This window comes from Acomys minous, assembly GCF_964271855.1.
Source record: "Acomys minous genome assembly, chromosome: 12".
Lineage (NCBI taxonomy): Eukaryota > Metazoa > Chordata > Mammalia > Rodentia > Muridae > Acomys > Acomys minous.
Window position 1 is genome coordinate 61,228,817 of NC_140493.1, and position 17,300 is coordinate 61,246,116.

General features: G+C 45.2%; 2 protein-coding genes across 6 annotated transcripts in view; both read left to right on the forward strand.

Annotated features, from left to right (window-relative positions):
• The window catches only part of RGS22 (regulator of G protein signaling 22), a 118,396-nt gene that overhangs the window by 40,340 nt on the left and 60,756 nt on the right, over window positions 1–17,300 (forward strand). For all 5 annotated transcript variants that reach the window (XM_084803057.1, XM_084803060.1, XM_084803061.1 and 2 more), the window contains 3 exons: window positions 1,659–1,820; window positions 8,140–8,314; window positions 13,416–13,546. In XM_084803057.1, the coding sequence (XP_084659183.1) occupies window positions 1,659–1,820; window positions 8,140–8,314; window positions 13,416–13,546 (468 nt within the window). The remainder of the gene's footprint in view (window positions 1–1,658; window positions 1,821–8,139; window positions 8,315–13,415; window positions 13,547–17,300) is intronic.
• Window positions 1–17,300, forward strand: part of COX6C (cytochrome c oxidase subunit 6C) — a 161,895-nt gene that overhangs the window by 37,459 nt on the left and 107,136 nt on the right. The gene's annotated exons all lie outside the window — the stretch shown is intronic.

A 17,300-nucleotide genomic window follows, 5' to 3' on the forward strand; every position in this document is an offset into this window, starting at 1 on the left:
CATGCTTAGTTTATGGAGGGGAATGCCTCCATGCTTAGTTCATGGAAGGGACTGCCTCCATGCCTTGGTTTATGGAGGGGAATGCCTCCATGCTTAGTTTATGGAAGAGACTGCCTCCATGCCTTGGTTTATGGAGGAGACTGCCTCCATGCCTTAGTTTATGGAGGGGGCTGCCTCCATTCCTTGGTTTATGGAGGGGACTGCCTCCATGCTTAGTTTATGGAGGGGACTGCATCCATGCTTAGTTTATAGAGAGGACTGCCTCCATGCCTTGGTTTATGGAGGGGACTGCCTCCATGCTTAGTTTATGGAGGGGACTGCCTCCATGCTTAGTTTATGGAGGGGACTGCCTCCATGCTTAGTTTATGGAGGGGACTGCATCCATGCTTAGTTTATAGAGAGGACTGCCTCCATGCCTTGGTTTATGGAGGGGACTGCCTCCATGCTTAGTTTATGGAGGGGACTGCCTCCATGCTTAGTTTATGGAGGGGACTGCCTCCATGCTTAGTTTATGGAGGGGACTGCATCCATGCTTAGTTTATAGAGAGGACTGCCTCCATGCCTTGGTTTATGGAGGGGACTGCCTCCATGCTTAGTTTATGGAGGGGAATGCCTCCATGCTTAGTTCATGGAAGGGACTGCCTCCATGCCTTGGTTTATGGAGGGGACTGCCTCCATGCTTAGTTTATGGAAGAGACTGCCTCCATGCCTTGGTTTATGGAGGGGAATGCCTCCATGCTTAGTTTATGGAGGAGACTGCCTCCATGCCTTACTTTATGGAGGAGACTGCCTCCATGCCTTAGTTTATGGAGGGGGCTGCCTCCATTCCTTGGTTTATGGAGGGGACTGCCTCCATGTTTAGTTTATGGAGGGGACTGCCTCCATGCTTAGTTTATGGAGGAGACTGCCTCCATGCTTAGTTTATGGAGGGGACTGCCTCCATGCTTAGTTTATGGAGGAGACTGCCTCCATGCTTAGTTTATGGAGGGGACTGCCTCCATGCCTTACTTTATGAAGGAGACTGCCTCCATGCCTTAGTTTATGAAGGGGACTGCCTCCATGCCTTAGTTTATGGAGGGGACTGCCTCCATGCTTAGTTTGTGGAGGGGACTGCCTCCATGCCTTAGTTTATGGAGGGGACTGCCTCCATGCTTAGTTTATGAAGGGGACTGCCTCCATGCTTAGTTTATGGAGGGGACTGCCTCCATGCTTAGTTTGTGGAGGGGACTGCCTCCATGCTTAGTTTGTGGAGGGGACTGCCTCCATGCCTTAGTTTATGGAGGGGACTGCCTCCATGCTTAGTTTATGAAGGGGACTGCCTCCATGCTTCCATGTCTCCCCTAGAAGAATTTCTGGCATTTACTTGGGTCGTATGAGCCGCAGGCTGATTTCTTTCTAGTCCTCATTTATTCACATCTACTGCATTTTAAAAATGAGTAACAATTTTACAAATTTTGGAAAGTAGGGTGTGCACAGCTCTCCGAGCTATCCAGCCTATTGATAAATGCAAACCACTTGGGAAATAATTTATGTCTACAAGACACTTCAGCATTCTGTAGTGAGTGCTGGTTTGAAATGTTAATTATTTGTCTGAAACATTTACATTTGGGATGCTGAATGTTGTACTGATGTGTATATAACTATGTGTTTTAACTAAGACATATTGAGAAAATGAAGAAATGTTACCTTGTGAGCAGTGGGGACCGTTACCTCTCTACAGAAATCTTATCGAAGTTTAAACTGATGCATGGATCCCAGTGGACAGAAGACCATTTAAAAAACATTCAGATTGAGGTACTAAAACCTCTGCTTCTATATTGGTAAGGAAAATAATGTGAATTAGAGTTATTTTCTTAAAGTAGCTATAAATAAATAATACCTTCTGTTTCGTGATTAAGTGAGTTAAACTTAAAGTGACCCGTTTGTCTTTGCTTTTCTTTGAAATGCATTTATCTTTTTAGATACTTGGTGTAATGGTTGAATAAGAATGGCTCCAATAGGTTCATGTAGTTGAACGTCTGGGCACCAGGGAGTGAAACTATTTGGAAAGATTACAAGGATTAAGAGGTGTGGCCTTGTTGGAGGAAGTGTGTGTCACTGGGGGTGAGCTTTGAGGTTTCAAAAGCCCATGCCAGGACCAGTCTCTCTTTCCCTTGGCCTGTGGATCAGGATGTAGCTCTCAGTTACTGCTCCAGCACCATGCCTGCTGCCATGCTCCCCACCATGATGAAAATGTACTAGGCTCTGAAGCTGTAAGCAAGTCCCAAACCAAATGCGTTCTTGTTAAGAGTCATAGCAATAGGACAGTGACTAAATAGAAGTTGGTACCAGGAGTGGGGTTTTGGTGACAGGCCTGTCCTTGCTGCTTGTTCGTAGCATGTGGACCTTGGGACTTTAGATTAGGAAAGAAATTGAATACTTTAGGCAGGGCTGAAGGGGCCATCCTAGTAGGCATGGGGGAGACAGTGGAGCTGAGAGCAATGTAGATTATGAGGGCACAGCTCAAGAGGTCAGAGGGTAAGACTATTAGTAAGTGGCTTAAAAAACCAGTGTGTGTGTGTGTGTGTGTGTGTGTGTGTGTGTGTGTGTGTGATATTTTGGCAAGGAATGTGGCTGTTTCTTGCCCTTTTCCAAAACATCTGCCTGAGGCTTAATTGAAGATTAATGGTTCTGGGAGAGGAGATTTCAAGACAGCCTAGTGTTGACTATGTTGTGTGATTATGAGTAATCACTTGTTTGCACATCTATAGTGAGAAGGAACAAGCTGAACAAAGAGAAATAAAAAAAAAATACAGTTTGAGGAGAAGAAGAGCAAAGTCCAGTGTGCAAGGAGATAAAAAGTTTAAAGAAAAGCCTGATGCAAAATGGAACAAAGGGAGTGTTGACCTCAGGGAAAAATCCTACCCACCTAAGCTTCCAATTTGTGAAAAAGAATTAAAGAAAAACTTACAGTAAAGGGACGGATCAACAACAGAAAGCTGATGCAAATGTAATTGAACTTGGAAGCCAAATTCCAGCCCCAGCAAGCAGCAGAACTTGGCAGCTTCTGCCACACGGTTCTGGCATACAAGATCAAGGTCAAGGATACGGTCAAGGATACAAGAAAGGGGCTGTGGCGTTTCCCCTTACACCTAGGAAAAGCCCCCAGGCCAGGTGTGTGTCAGGGCATCCCTGCATGGAGGCACAGAGACACCCTTGTGTGAAGCTGTGAAGGTGAAGACTGGAAGGTGTTGGAGACTCTAAGTTGTTGGGGATGCCAGAGTCATGGATGCCTGTTGAGGAGAGAGGGCAGACTGAGTGTAGAACCAGCCCAGGAGAGAGAAGTGTGTTGCAGTCTACAAAGATGGAAGGAATTGGAGATCTGAAGATTGCTTTGACATTGGACATGGAGAGGCAGAGTATGGAATTTGTCCCCCTGGCTTTCCATCTTACTTTGGTCCACAATTTCCTCACTGTGCTCCCTCTCCTCCCTTTTGGAATGGTGATGTATATTCTGTGCCAAAGTATGTTGGAAGCATGTGATCTGCTTTTGGATTTTGTTTTTACAGGGGATTAGAGTTAAAGAGATTGCCTTGAGTCTCAGACTTTGGACTTTTAAAGAACATTGAGACTATTGTAGACTATGGGGATTTTTGAAGTTGGACTGAAGACATGTTTGCTCTCAGTCAGGGAGTGGAATGTGGTGGTTTGCATAAGAATGCCACCCATAGGCTCATATATTTGAATGCCTGTTTACTGGGGAGTAGAACTACTTAAAAGAACTAGGATTAGGAGGTGTAGCCTTTTTGAGAGGAAGTGTGTGCCTGGGGCTAGGCTTTGAGGTTTCAAACCTAGGCCTGCGTTCTGTGCCCCACCCCCTGCCTGTTGACCAGGATGTTGCTTTCCAGTGCTACATCAGCACCATGCCTTCCACCATGCTCCCCATTGTGATGATCTATATTCAGTCTATACTAAGCCTCTGAAACTATAAGCCAGCCCCCAATTAAGACCTTTCCTATGTAAGATTGCTGTGGCCATGATGTCTCTTCACAGCAACAGAACAGTGACTAAAACACTTGGTGTGCGTGGGTGGTAAGGGTCGGCAGTGCCCTGTGAGTATATTCTTACACAACTTACCTTCTGACAGTTCTCATAACGTGTGTGTGGCTATCAGTTACATTTGTCCTCTCACTGCACATTTTTTGAGCACTTCTGGTAAAGTGCTGTGGTAACCCTGGACCAGTCAGGGCTCATGGTTCAATTGGATGAGCACCATGTGGAATGAGCATAATAAAAATCATGGTAACTGCACAGGGTACAGAAAAGAAGTAAACACCGTGGAGAAAATACATGCCATTTGCAGCTCACCAAGGTACACTGGAGGATACATTTGACTTGATTTTGTCATTTCTCTTGAAATGTTGGTATGCCCAGATCGCTAGATCCCCCAAAGACCACCAGGAGTCTGAAGCCATATGCAAAAGCAAGGCATCTTTATTTAAACTTGAGCTCCAGGGCTCCTGAACCTCACTGAAACAGTGGATCACTAGGAGAGCCCCAAACACCGTTAGGCAGGGTTTTTATCGTGGTTACAGCAAAGAACAGGAGTTTCCAGTTTGGCAATTACAGAGTTGGCTGACGTTTAGTAAGGTTGGGTTGGTGCTAGGGGATTGGTCAAGTCTGACCCCAAAATGCTTAACTGGGGATGTTAGGCATTTTCCTGCTGTCCCCTGATTTTGGCTCCAGCCTAGGATGGTTCTTTTCCTGAATCAGTTTGTGGTTTTTACAGTAGCTGGGGTGACCTTGAGGACAGGCCTAAGATGGAGTCTATCAGCAAGATGGCTTCACAATGCTGGGGTCCCACAATTCCACCGGTTGCTCCAGTGCTTTGAATGTAAAGTTTAGATTTGGAAAATGTTAGCAGATCACCCTGATCTGCTCTTTGTCCTCTTTGCTGGCATCATCTCCCAGCTGAACCCTCACCTCAAAAATGCTGTCCTCTTCCCTCAAAAATTATCCAGGGGCTGGAGAGATGGCTCAGTAACTAAGAGCAGAGAACCCACTTCAGTCCCCAGCACCTCTTCATCAGAGGTGCCACAATCAGAGCACACACTGCTCTCCTGGCCTCTGTGGGCACCTGCCCATCTGTACACAGACAGACAAACACATATATTACAATAATAAATCCCAAGGCACACTGAAAGGTATAAGTTGCATTATAGTTGGTATCTATGTACACACCACCCAGCTTAATAAAACATTGAGTTTCAGGAAAATTACCAAGATAGAATAACTCTAGCTTTTTAATTTTCAGTTTTTATTATAAGGATATATTTGTGTTTGTGTGTATGTGTGCACACGAGTGCAGATGTCCTCGAAGGCAGGAAGATCCCCTAGAGCTGGAGTTACAGAGCTTGTGAGTGCTGGGGACTGAACTGGTCATCTGAACAAGTAGTACATGCTTTTAAATGCTGAGCCATCTTTTTAAAATTAAGCATGTTGTTTTGAGTAATTATAGACTCATATACAGTTACAAGAAGCAATCAAAAAAGATATTGTGTGTGTTTCCTTCAGTGATAGTATCCTGCAAAATTATATTCATCAGGGTTTTCTAGAGGAACAGAACTTATAGACTCTCCTATATATAGAGAAAAGGGGTTTGCTGTAATGGCTCACAGCCTGTGGTCCAGCTAGTTCTACAATGGCTGTCTGCTAATGGAAGGTTCAGGAACCCAGAGGCTGCTTAGTCTGTGAGGCTGGAGGTCTCAGCAGGTCTTCTGTATACACCAGCATCCTGGGGAAGTGGGCTGCAGTGCCAGTGAGGGAAAGACTGATAGTTAGAGCAAGAGCAGGAAGGCTGAGAGAGTCAGCTTCCTTCTTCCACGGCCTTTACGTAGGCTGCCGCAGAAGGTGGGTCTCTCCAAGGGAGGCTCAGACTAAAGGTGGGTCTCCCCGCCTCAAAAGATCTGGATTAGAAGTGAGTCTTCGAGCCGAGCCGAGTGTGGTGGTGCACGCCTTTAATCCCAGCATTTGGGAGGCAGAGGCAGGTGGATCGCTGTGAGTTCGAGGCCAGCCTGGTCTACAAAGTGAGTCTAGGACAGCCAAATCTACACAGAAACCTTGTCTCGAACCCTCCCCCCAAAAGAAGTGGGTCTTCACACTTCAAATTATTTAAATAAGAACAAAAAAAAAAACACAATACCTCACAGGTGTGACAAGACATCTGGGTTTTAGTTAATTCCAGATGTAGTCAAGTTGACCACCAAGTACAATCAATATCCACATGAGTAAAAATCAACATTGATGTAATGTACCTATCTTCCCCACATTTCATGAATTTTACATGCAATCATATATGTGTGTATTTAGTTTGATGCCATTTTATCATTTATAGATTCATGCATGTCCAGCCAAAGTCCAGACACAGGACAGTTACCGTAAGCATGCCCTGTATACTGCCATCTTGCACCCCCCATCTCTCCTTCCTCACCAATTCTTGGAAAACATCAGCACAAATTATATAACATGAAGTCTTTTGGCACAAGCTTTTCAAATTCAGCATAATGTTCTGAAGGTTTCGCCAAGCTGAGTGTATCAACAACATATGCTCCCTTTTATTCCTGAGTGGTATTCCATTGTATGTTTATGTCGTCACTCAGTGAAAAACATTAGAGAGCTGTTTCCAGTTTGGGACACACACACACACACACACACACACACACACACACACACACACACACCCACCAAATCCTTGGTCGTTATGTGTCAAGCGTTTTCTCATTACTAGATCTTGAGAGTAGAGACATGTAAAACCAGCGTGCGTGAGAGCTTGTACAGTGATGGCATCATCCAAGATTAATGCTGGGAGGGGAGTAAGAAGTAAAAATGGTGAGGGCAACAGAGATTTGTGGAGCCCCGTGAATGCGCTGTAGTGGTGTGAATTGAGAAACTGAGGTGTCTAGAGTGCCTGGCTACCCCATGTAGGAGCTGGGAAGGCTCTTGGGGGCCCACTTACTGGTTAACACACAGGTAAGGAAGAAGTTTGGGTGCCTCCAAGTCTAAAAGTAGAAGTTGAGCAACACGCTGTGGAGCGGCCACACTGACTGTAGGATTTTCTGATCTTAAGCTAACTGGAGCCTTTGGATTCTCTTTGCTCCTAGCATGTCCATACTAGGGCCATCTCCTTCCCCCTGCTTGGAGGGAAGCCATCATCTTTGGAAGTCCATCTCTGGTCCTCAGGCTTGGCACCAGGGAAACCTGGTCTTCAGCACAGGCCTGATAGATGGCATTAAAGTGTTCACCCACTGACTGCTAGGATATGACTCCAGCTGAGTGTGGGCTCTGTCCTGTGCCAAACAAGCTTTTCTTTGAGTTTCTGAAACAGAGTTCAATTTACATTTATACAGATTGTTGTAAAATTAATTCCTAACTTCAAAGGGTAAGATGTGAAAAGCTATGTAAATGTGTGGTATGACCCACTTTAATAGAGCATTCTAAAATATTTATATTTTTAGCCAGGCATAGTGATGTGACCCTTTAATCCCAGCACACATGGAAGGCAGAAGCAGGTGTATCTCTGTGAGTTTGAGGCCAGTCTGGTCTATATAGTGAGTTCCAGGACAGCCAGAGGGGAAGGAGGGGGGAGGGAGAGAGAGAGAGAGAGAGAGAGAGAGAGAGAGAGAGAGAGAGAGAGAGAGAGAGAGAGAGAGAGAGAGAAGAGAGAGAGGAAGAAGAGGAGAGAGAGGAGAAAGATCTTGTCTCAAGAAACCAAATGATAAAATGAGATGTTCATATATTTTCTAAGTGTTAACTTAATTTTACCAATTTTTATTTGGTATTATAGATCAATGCCAAACTACTTTAAAATGTATTTTATATTGTTTTTAAGATTTCTTACTTGTTTTATGTTTTTATCATCAAGCAGATCATTTTAATATATATTACCTTTTCCTATAAGTAAATGGAATATAATAAAGTAACATATAGAAAAATATTGTTTGAGATGAGCCAGCAGAAAAAGAAATAGAAAGTGACAGAAAGGATTAATAATTGTGATGTAATTGTGTTCTGTAGGCTTTTGATAGTGAGATTTATTATGGTTTCATCTTAGCATCTTAACCTTTTTTGTTTTGTTTTGTTTTGTTTTTTTAATAAAAAAAGGGCACCAAGATTTTGTGTTACTCATTCGCTTTCAACAAAAAATGCTAGTGCTGAACTGAAATTCTGGCGCCTTCGTCAAGAGAAACCAAGGAAGGATGTTGACCCTTTTCCACAGATGGCAACCCTCCTGCCGTTAAGACCAAAGTCTTGCATTCCACAGGCCCCTGATGTCCAGGTAGGGCATCCAGTGGGTGACCTGCCTGCTTTTTATTAACTGGTGGCTACCCTTGGTTACTTGTAAACCATTGTGGTTTGAATGTGAGTTATGGCCCAGGTCTCACATGTTTGAGCACTTTGTCCCCAGTTGGGGATTGTTTGGGAAGGCTGTGGAACCTTGAGGGGTGGGGCCATATTGGAGGAAATGTGTTACAAGGTCTGGATCTTGAATTGAAGCCTTATAGCCAGGCCCCACTTCCTGTCCACACACTCCTTGCTGAAGGCGGATGCTGAGCGATCAGCCACTATGCATGCCTTGCCTGCTGTGTGTCCTCCCCACCGTGACAGACTGTGTCATCCAGGAGCTGTGGGACAAAATGCATCCTTTCTCCTTTAAGATGATTTTATTATCATAATTCATCAGAGCAACGGGAAAGTGACTAGGGCAGCTTTTTCACATTTCTCACAAGCTTGGTGTTGCAAGTCTGTTGTTACAACGCACACACCACAGTTCGGAAGAAGAAACGGGAGGACCCCTAATGGTTCAGCAAACAAAGTGGTCTGTCTGAGACATATAGCGTCACCCTCCCCCCCACTCTGTCTGCTGGAAGCTCTCCAGTGGCCTCCTCTTCCACCTAGAGCAAAAATGTGAAAACTGTGCAGAGCTGTAGACGCACCTGTCAGCCTTGCCACCTCATTCCCCCCACGATCTGGCCACATTGGTTCTTCTGTTTGTCTTTGAGCATCGTGTGAGACCACAGGGCGTGGCACTTTCTATTCCTTGTGCTGGATGCACCTTTCCTTTGGAGAGCCAAGCACACTACCCTCTGCACCCTTTGCTGCGCCCAGATTAATCCCTGAAAGAACCAGAAAGATTTAAACTCAAAACCATTGTAAATACAAAAGGTATCTTTAATGTTTTAGCTCTAGAGCTGGGTCACGCTCAACACCAACACTAAAGTGTCAGGAAGCGACCCGGGACCTTGATCTGAGGACCTTTTATCCTCCCAAAGTCCCTGAAGCAGAAAAAGGCGCCAAGGCCACCCGTGGCTTAACTTCTTTTGTTCTCTCCGATAGGGCGGTCAGTTGCTAGGTAGCGCTATCTCAGGTGAGGTTCTTCTTTGTAACTGTGAGTTTAAATCTCCTTATCTCTTCAAGTCTGTTTTTTCAAAGGACTTTGTGAACTTTAGATAGGCCTTTTGTCTCCAGGCTCAGCTCAGAAGGAAATGCGCTCCCCAGCCACTCTCTAGGTCTGTCTATACTGGGGTTCAGCCAATTTTAAAAATCTTCTAGGCCTCTCATTCCTTTACCTTTAGATGGCCACTCCCTCATCCCTCAGGGAGAGAAGCTGTCTGACTTTTCCACACCCATAATCTCCCTCCCGTCCATTGTTATCTGTGCCCTTTGCCCTGCCTTGCTTTGTTTTATTGTTTGCAGGCACATGATCCACCTGTTTGTTTCCTTTTACCTCCTTCTAGAATAGAAAGGAATCTTTTGTGTTGAGTGCCTAGCCTAGAAGAGTGATTTAATAAATAAAATAGGGATTGAATAGGTTAGTGAGAGTATCAGCATGCCCAAACCAGAGCCAGGGAGAAAACAAAACAAAACAAAACAAAACGATGACGGGAAATTCTGAAAGAGAAAGTACTTGTAGGAGCTAGTATATATTTGTCATGGTGATACAGCAACTGTTGGTAAGGTCCTCTGCTCAGTAGTAAAGACCCTCGGGAACTGTCACCACCTTAAAGATATCACAGAATATTCCTTTATTGGCCACAGTAACACAGCACTGCTCCAAGATTGCTTTCGAGTCACAGTGTCTCATATGTGTTAAGTGGCTTACTTCCACACACAGTGCTTTGGAGCTGTTAGCAGTTTTGCTTTCTCTGTGGTTTCAGAGCTCCAGGCACACATTAGAGACCTCCCCGGGCACTTTTAAAGCACACCTGTGCCACGGTCCTATTTCATAGGTTGATTTACCTGACCCAGAAAAGGCTGAGGTCACGCTGCAGTCAGTGAGTTGGCTTAGAACTTACACACCCAGGCCCACACAAGCGTTAGAGCCACGGATTAGGATCTGTATTTTAATACAATTCCGGGTGAGTTATGTGTCCCTTTGACACTGACCTTGTGCAGACAGAGAGCCTGAGTTTCGGTGGAGATCAGGGTCCAGTAGGGCCCAAGGATTTGTGTTTTTTAATCCTCCTTCCCACTGATGTTCTCACCACTAGAAACCACACTTCTCATCATTTTCTTACCCACTTCCTTGTTCTCTTACCCATGATTTTGACATTTTCCTGACCTGCTTTTTGCCTTGAGGCCCTACCACACTCCACCGTGCCGGGTGTCTGAATCTGCCCGTGCAGCTGACTAACGCAGGCTCCAAGTCAAGCGCCACCACAGTACAGTGGGCAAGCATCTCATGTCATGATAGCTGATGACTCTTGTAACTACCAAAACAAGCAGTTGTCAAGGAGACACTCCCGGAAGTGAGCAGTGTCCGAGGCATGGGGAGACCAGCCTGTGTGCAGAGCGCCACGGACCCGACTTGCCTGTCACTTCTCTGTTCTCCTCTTGGCGTGAGCACTGTTACCACACGCTGTGTTCTGGTTGGACAGTGTGTTCTGATCCCACTCTCTGTGTTCCATTGCTCCTTGGCAGAAAACACCCAGAGCACGAGAACTTTTAGAACCAGTAAAATATGGTCTTTTTAGTGGGTAGCCCTACAAATGTGGCACATGTATATAAACAGTATTTAAGCATCAACACACTCACAGTGAAGGGCAGTGGCTCTTCCATTTTATTGTGGCTTGTTAGTCCCGCCTCCATCACTCACTCTGATTATTCCTTTTTTATTTAAATTACATTTGTTTGTTCAGTGTGTATATGTGTGTGTGAACATTGCCAGAGAGCACATGTGTGTGTGTTGGGGGGGGGGAGGGGTCACAGGACATCCTGGGGGAATTGGTTCTTTACTTCCACTATGTGGGTCCCAGGGACTAAATTCAGGCTGTCAAGCTTGGCAGTAAACACCCCTACCCACTGAGCTGTCTCTCTGCTCTTATGGCTTTCAGTCCAACAACAGAGTTCAAGTTCAAGGACTTGAATTTACGGGCTGGAGCGATGGCTCTGTGGTTAAGAGCACGTGTTCGTACAGAAGTGGATTTAGTTCCCAGCATCCACGTGAGGGGGCTCACTAGTACCTGAAACTCTGGTTTTAGGCTATCTGATGTCTACTTCTGACCTCTGTGTGCACTTACACAAGTGTGCTGCACATACATATACATTTAGGAACACACACACACACACACACACACACACACACACACACAAAACTTCTTAACAGAATTTTCTCTATTTTATACATTTAAAATACTTTTCACTTAATTTTAAGTAAGTAGGGGTTAGAGAGACAGCTCTGTGGATAAGAGTTGCTCTTCTGGAGGGCCTAAGTTCATTTCTCAGTACGTATATCAGGTAGCTCATCCCTATCTATAACTCCAGCTCCAGAAGATCTTCTGATTTCTGAGGACATGTACACATCTGGTGCACACACACAACTTTAAAAAATAATTTATGGGCTAGGCATGTGATGCGCACCTTTAATCCCAGCACTAGGGAGGCAGAGGCAGGCAGATCTCTTGTGAGTTCAAGACCAGCCTGGGCCTATATAAAGTGTTCTAGGACAGCCAAGTCTACATGGTGGGAGCCTGCCTCCAATAAATAATAAAAAGTAGAACAACATTTTTGCTGATGCATAAGGCAGGAGCCACAGCCATATGCTTGCTAAGCATGCCTCTCACCACTGAGTACACAGCACAGCTGGCCTACATGCAGCTTAAAAATTATTGTGATAAGAGCAACTTCTCATTTTAACTGTTTTTGAGTGTTTAACACAGCAGCATTTGAATACATGCACGTTGCTGTGTAGCTACAGAGCATTTTAGTTTGAAAAATAATTCCATAGCTTGGGGACTCTCCTCTACCCGAGACCCGGAAGCCACTGTTCTGTTTTCTGTTCTATAAGTTTAACCATGTTTATATAATATATGTTTAACTATAAGCTCAGCCCTCATAGCGTTTCTCACTGCCAGTTGTTTAATACCTAAAACTATAGGTGCTGCTTTTGAGGTGCTGTGTAGCCCAGGCTAGCCTTGAACTTGTGACTTTCTTAACTTAGCCTCTGAGTCCTAGGATTACAGACAATACCACACACACACAGCCTTCACCTGAAGCTCCGCCAGCGACGAGCAGCTTTGCTCGTTTCCTAAGCACCGTTCCCTTTCCAGCCACTGGCTGCTCTTCCCTTTGCCTAGTGGGTCCCCTCCCCTCCCAACTCTCTCCTCCTCCTTCAAGGTCTCTCTTCTTGGAACTTGTCTGATAGCTCCACCTGCCCTTGGTGCCAGTCCATCCTATGCTTTTTCTGAAGAGATATGTTTTATTAATTCTGTGTGTAGGGGTATTTTGTTTGCATGTGTGCCTGTGCACTATGAGCACACCTTATACTCATAGACACCAGAAGAGGCTTTTGCATCCCCTGGGACCAGAATTACAGGCAGTTTTGAGCCGCCATTTGGGTGCTGGGAATTGAACGTGGGCCCTCTGAAAGAGCCGCCAGTTAAGAGTAGCTCCTAACCATCGAACCGTCTCTCCTCTGCTCCTACCACTGGAAACTTTTAAGAGCGGGAAAAATGACTATAAGCATAAAATGCCCATAAAAGGACAGCACTGCTAAGTTATTGGTCCCTTGCTATGGGCTAAGCAAGCGTCTTTGCTGGCTTTCCCTGTGGCACCACTGCTTTAAACCTGTCTGTTCTGGAAGAAAGGATTGCTGCCGAGTTCCTTCCCAGGAAAGAGTGTGTGTCCGTGGTACCAGAAGTGAGGACCTGACAAGCCTTTGGCTGCCCTTTTCTCATCCCCTAAATTGCTGTTGTGTTTCACTCTGCTTGTCTCATAAAACCCGAGTGTACGGGAAGCCTCTCTGTCTTAGCGGGTTATTCAGTAGGAAGTAGAGTGCGGGCTGAAATCTAGATGGCAAAGCATGCTTAAGGTATATATGCAAAACTTTATTCTTTTTCCATTTTGCCTATTTTCCACTTTATTATCTTCTCACTTTTAAGGGAGAAGAAATTGGTTCAGTTCAATCATCCAAATCTAAGAAATTATCAAGAGTAAACACAGAGGCGCAAAAGCTCGGGAGAAGTGAGTCTTTGCACCCAGTTTCCTTTAAGGACGAGAGAGTTGAGAAAGGGTAGGTGCAGTTTCTTGAGCGGTAAGTGCTTCAGTTCATTGGTTTTCAGTATTAATTCTTGTCCCGTCCAGCAGGACCAGTAATTACAGGGTCTCGAGGGGAGCCATACCTGAGGGATGGGACGGGAAAGAAAAAGGCGAGACCAAGTAGTGTTCCTATCAAGGTCTGTTTATTGAATCAAAAGCAAAAGCTTATATGGGGTGGAGGCAGGGGCTAAGCAGCAGGGGGGGGCGGCGAGAATGTCTCCAGATAATACTATCAGGGGAACATCCTGTGGTTTATCTCAGAACAATTTCTATCTTAACTTAGCTAACTATCTCATCTTATCTTAGCTAACTATCTCTCGGGAAGTCCCGAGCTAACCTGCTAAACAACATCTGCAGAGGCTGAAAGGAGGAAGTTAGCTTTGGAACGGGGCATCAGTATCTTTCCATAGCCAGTAGACTCTTTTAGCCTTGAATAACCCCGGGCTGGCTCCGAACAAATTCTTACGGTTTTGTAACACGTATTAGTGGCTATGAGAAGAATCCCACATCTTAATGCATTTAAAGAGCGGGTGCCTCCGTGTCCTGCCAGTCAGGACTTCTGAGGAGATCGCCTCCTAGCACTCTTTCTAAGGCTCTGTTCTAATCCAGCTCTCCAGTTGGAGAACACATCCGACCCGACATGATATCGGCACCGTTTAGCACAGGGCTCTTTCTACTTCTACTCAGTGTTTTCTGGCTTCTAGTGATCTTCTTTTTTTCCCCCTGAAGAATATCCTTTGATTTAGCATTAGACAAGTCTTTGTTTAGTAATTTATTACTTTACATTTGGTTTTATTTTACTGAGGTAAAATCCATATAAGAATACAGTTGGCAACTTAAATAATATTAAATGCATACAGTCTGATTTTCAGTGTTATTTGCAAAGTCAACCATCACCACTATATAACTCCTGAATGTTTAAGCTAATTTTATTTACTTGTTTACTTGCTTATTTATTGAGTGTGTGTGTGCATGCAAGCGTGTGTGTGTGTGTGTGTGTGTGTGTGTGTGTGTGTGTGTGTGTGTGACATGACACACGACTTGGAAGCATAAGTTCTTTCCTTCTATCATGTGGGTCCCAGAGTGCAAACTCGGGTTGTCAGGCCTGGTGGCAAGGCCCTTCCCTGCTGAGCCAGCTTGCTGGACTAATTCCTGAACATTTTACCATGCCGCAAAGAAGTCCATAGCCCTTAGCAGCCACTCCATAGTCCCTTGCCCAGCCACTGGCAACCCCTGTCCTACCTCACAAGCTCCTCCCAGTGTGTGTTTCATATAAATGGAGCCATCCAGCCCCTGGCCTGCTGTGTCTGGCCAGCTTCTGTGTCCCTAAGGCTTCCACGGCCCTTCGTGATGTCCGTCTTCACTCTCAGGTGTTTTCGCAGGGTCGGGAACTAGATGTTGCTAGCTTTCTTCTAGCACTTTTAAGATACTGTCCTGTCCCAGCTCCCATTGCTTCTGTCAGGCTGGCCGTCCTTCTGAGTGTGTGCCTCTTCTTCCACTGCGGCCAAACACAGCTTCCAGATGGCTGTTTTTTCTTTCTCTATATCTCACATGTATGTGTGTATGAAGAGAATTTCAGAAGTGTTAGGTTCTTCAAGGAATTATGCACCTGTCTCTGTTAGGTGTCGTAAGAACGTGCTACCCTTCTGGTATATGTGATAGTGTCATCTTGACAACACTGTCCCCAACATGATCTATGTTTCCTTTGCTGTGCAGACTGACTTTAGAAATGGGATGTATTTTCATTGAAGTTGAACTTTTCATTGAGAGCCATTTTACACTACCTTTTGTCAATGCTGTGCTTGGAAACAGGAAAAATAAAAGTGGAGGGGGAGATGGCCAATTCATGTGAGTGGTACAGCAAGGCATCCACCGTAATATTTGGCACATAGTGAATATTTAAGTAGCATTAAACAATGAATGTAGAGCATAAAGTCCTCTTAATGACCGAGTCATGTGTTCCAGGTTCTTTACATCCTTGCCAACAAAAGTTTTATGTGTTAAACACATCAGTGATAGCTGGCTGGGCACGGTGGCACACACCTTTAATCCCAGAACTTGGGAGGCAGAGGCAAGCAGATTTCTGAGTTCGAGGCCAACCTGGTCTATAGAGTGAGTCCCAGGACAACCAAAGCTACACAGAGAAATCCTGTCTCCAAACACAAAAGCCAAACAAAAAAGTCAATGTTACCAGAATAAAAATCGAGTGCTACACTAGGGTATGCTGGTGATATTTATGACCAAAACAATTGAAATAAAGGTTCGGAGTCCAGGAGAGCACACGAGGAGAAGTGAGTCATGCAGCTTCTCATAAAGGTGGCGTGGGTAAAGAAACAGAAGAAAGAGGCAACAGGGGTCTCGGGAATGGGCACGACGTACACACAGAGCAACACAGAGTCCTGGAAGACAAAGGGCGACTTTAAGTGACCATACTGCAAAATGGTTGAGTTAAATGCTTATTTTTCTATGGCAAAGTGATCGACTAACAATGAATATTGACTTCATGAATCCAAAACCAGATGATAGTACCTGGAAAAATATTTTGAAGGTGGAAACGAACCAATCAGCATAGATCACCTTCCTCTCAGCTTTTGTGGTTTTGGAAAGGTATTTGCATGTCATTGTCAGGAAGGGAGCTGGGTCCCCTGCAGAGACCTGCAACCCCAGGAGTGTGAGAAGATCACCAGGAGGGTCACAAGGGCCAGCCTGGGCTGCCCACCGAGCTCCAGGCAGGCCTGACCAGCAGACTGAGACCTTGTCTTAAAGAACAAAACACAGGGCCGAAGAGATGGCTCAGTGAGCTAACAGCAAACGGTCCTCTTGTGAGGAGACCCAGGTTCAGTTCCCCACACCCAAATGTCAGCTCACAACTGTCTACAACTTCCGCTCAAGGGAATCTGGTACGCTCTTGTGAACAACTCAGACACCAGGAATGCATGTGGGCAAACACTCAATCACATACATTAAAACAAATTAAATAAAACAAACCCAGGTAAGCATAGCTGTTGTTACCACGGTTGCTTTGTGTGCATGGCGTGCTGAGGTCAGTCCTCTGTGCTGAGGGCGAGGCTGGGGGATCTTGAATAGCTGTAGTAGTAGAAACAGCATAGTGACGCTCATGTAACTCAGCGACAAGTCTTTCCTCTAACTCTGTCAGCCCAGCAATGGCATATGAATGGATTCATGGAAGTGCAATCTTTTGAACTTGACATTGTTTGCTCAGCAAGACTCCCGCAAGAGCCGTCCAAGTTATTGCACTGTCCTTAGTTTGTTCCTCTAGTCCAGAAATATTCCATATTTTAGAATTTGCACCTAGCTGGGCATGGTGTCACATGCCTACAACCCCATCACTCAGGACGCTGCAGCAGGATGGTGAGTTTTAAGCCAGTGTGGGCTACCTAGTGAGACCTTGTCTTACACGCTAAGAATGAGGCATAAAGACAGAAGGAAGAGTAACAGTTGTTTCAGTGGCTGACTGGTGTATATGTGTGTGTGTGTGTGTGTGTGTGTGTGTGTGTGTGTGTGTGTGTGTGTGTATGTGAGTGTGTGTGTGTGTGTGTAGTACATCTGAACCAGGGCCTAGCTGCTCTCACGTTCTATTAGAGAAGTTGATGGTCAGTTGTCAGTACAGAGACGCACAGCTGCTCAAAGTGCTGAGAAGAGAAAGCTGAGTGCTCAGCCCACACGGATGGTCTCATCCTGCGTTGAGGAGCAGTTGTCCACAGATG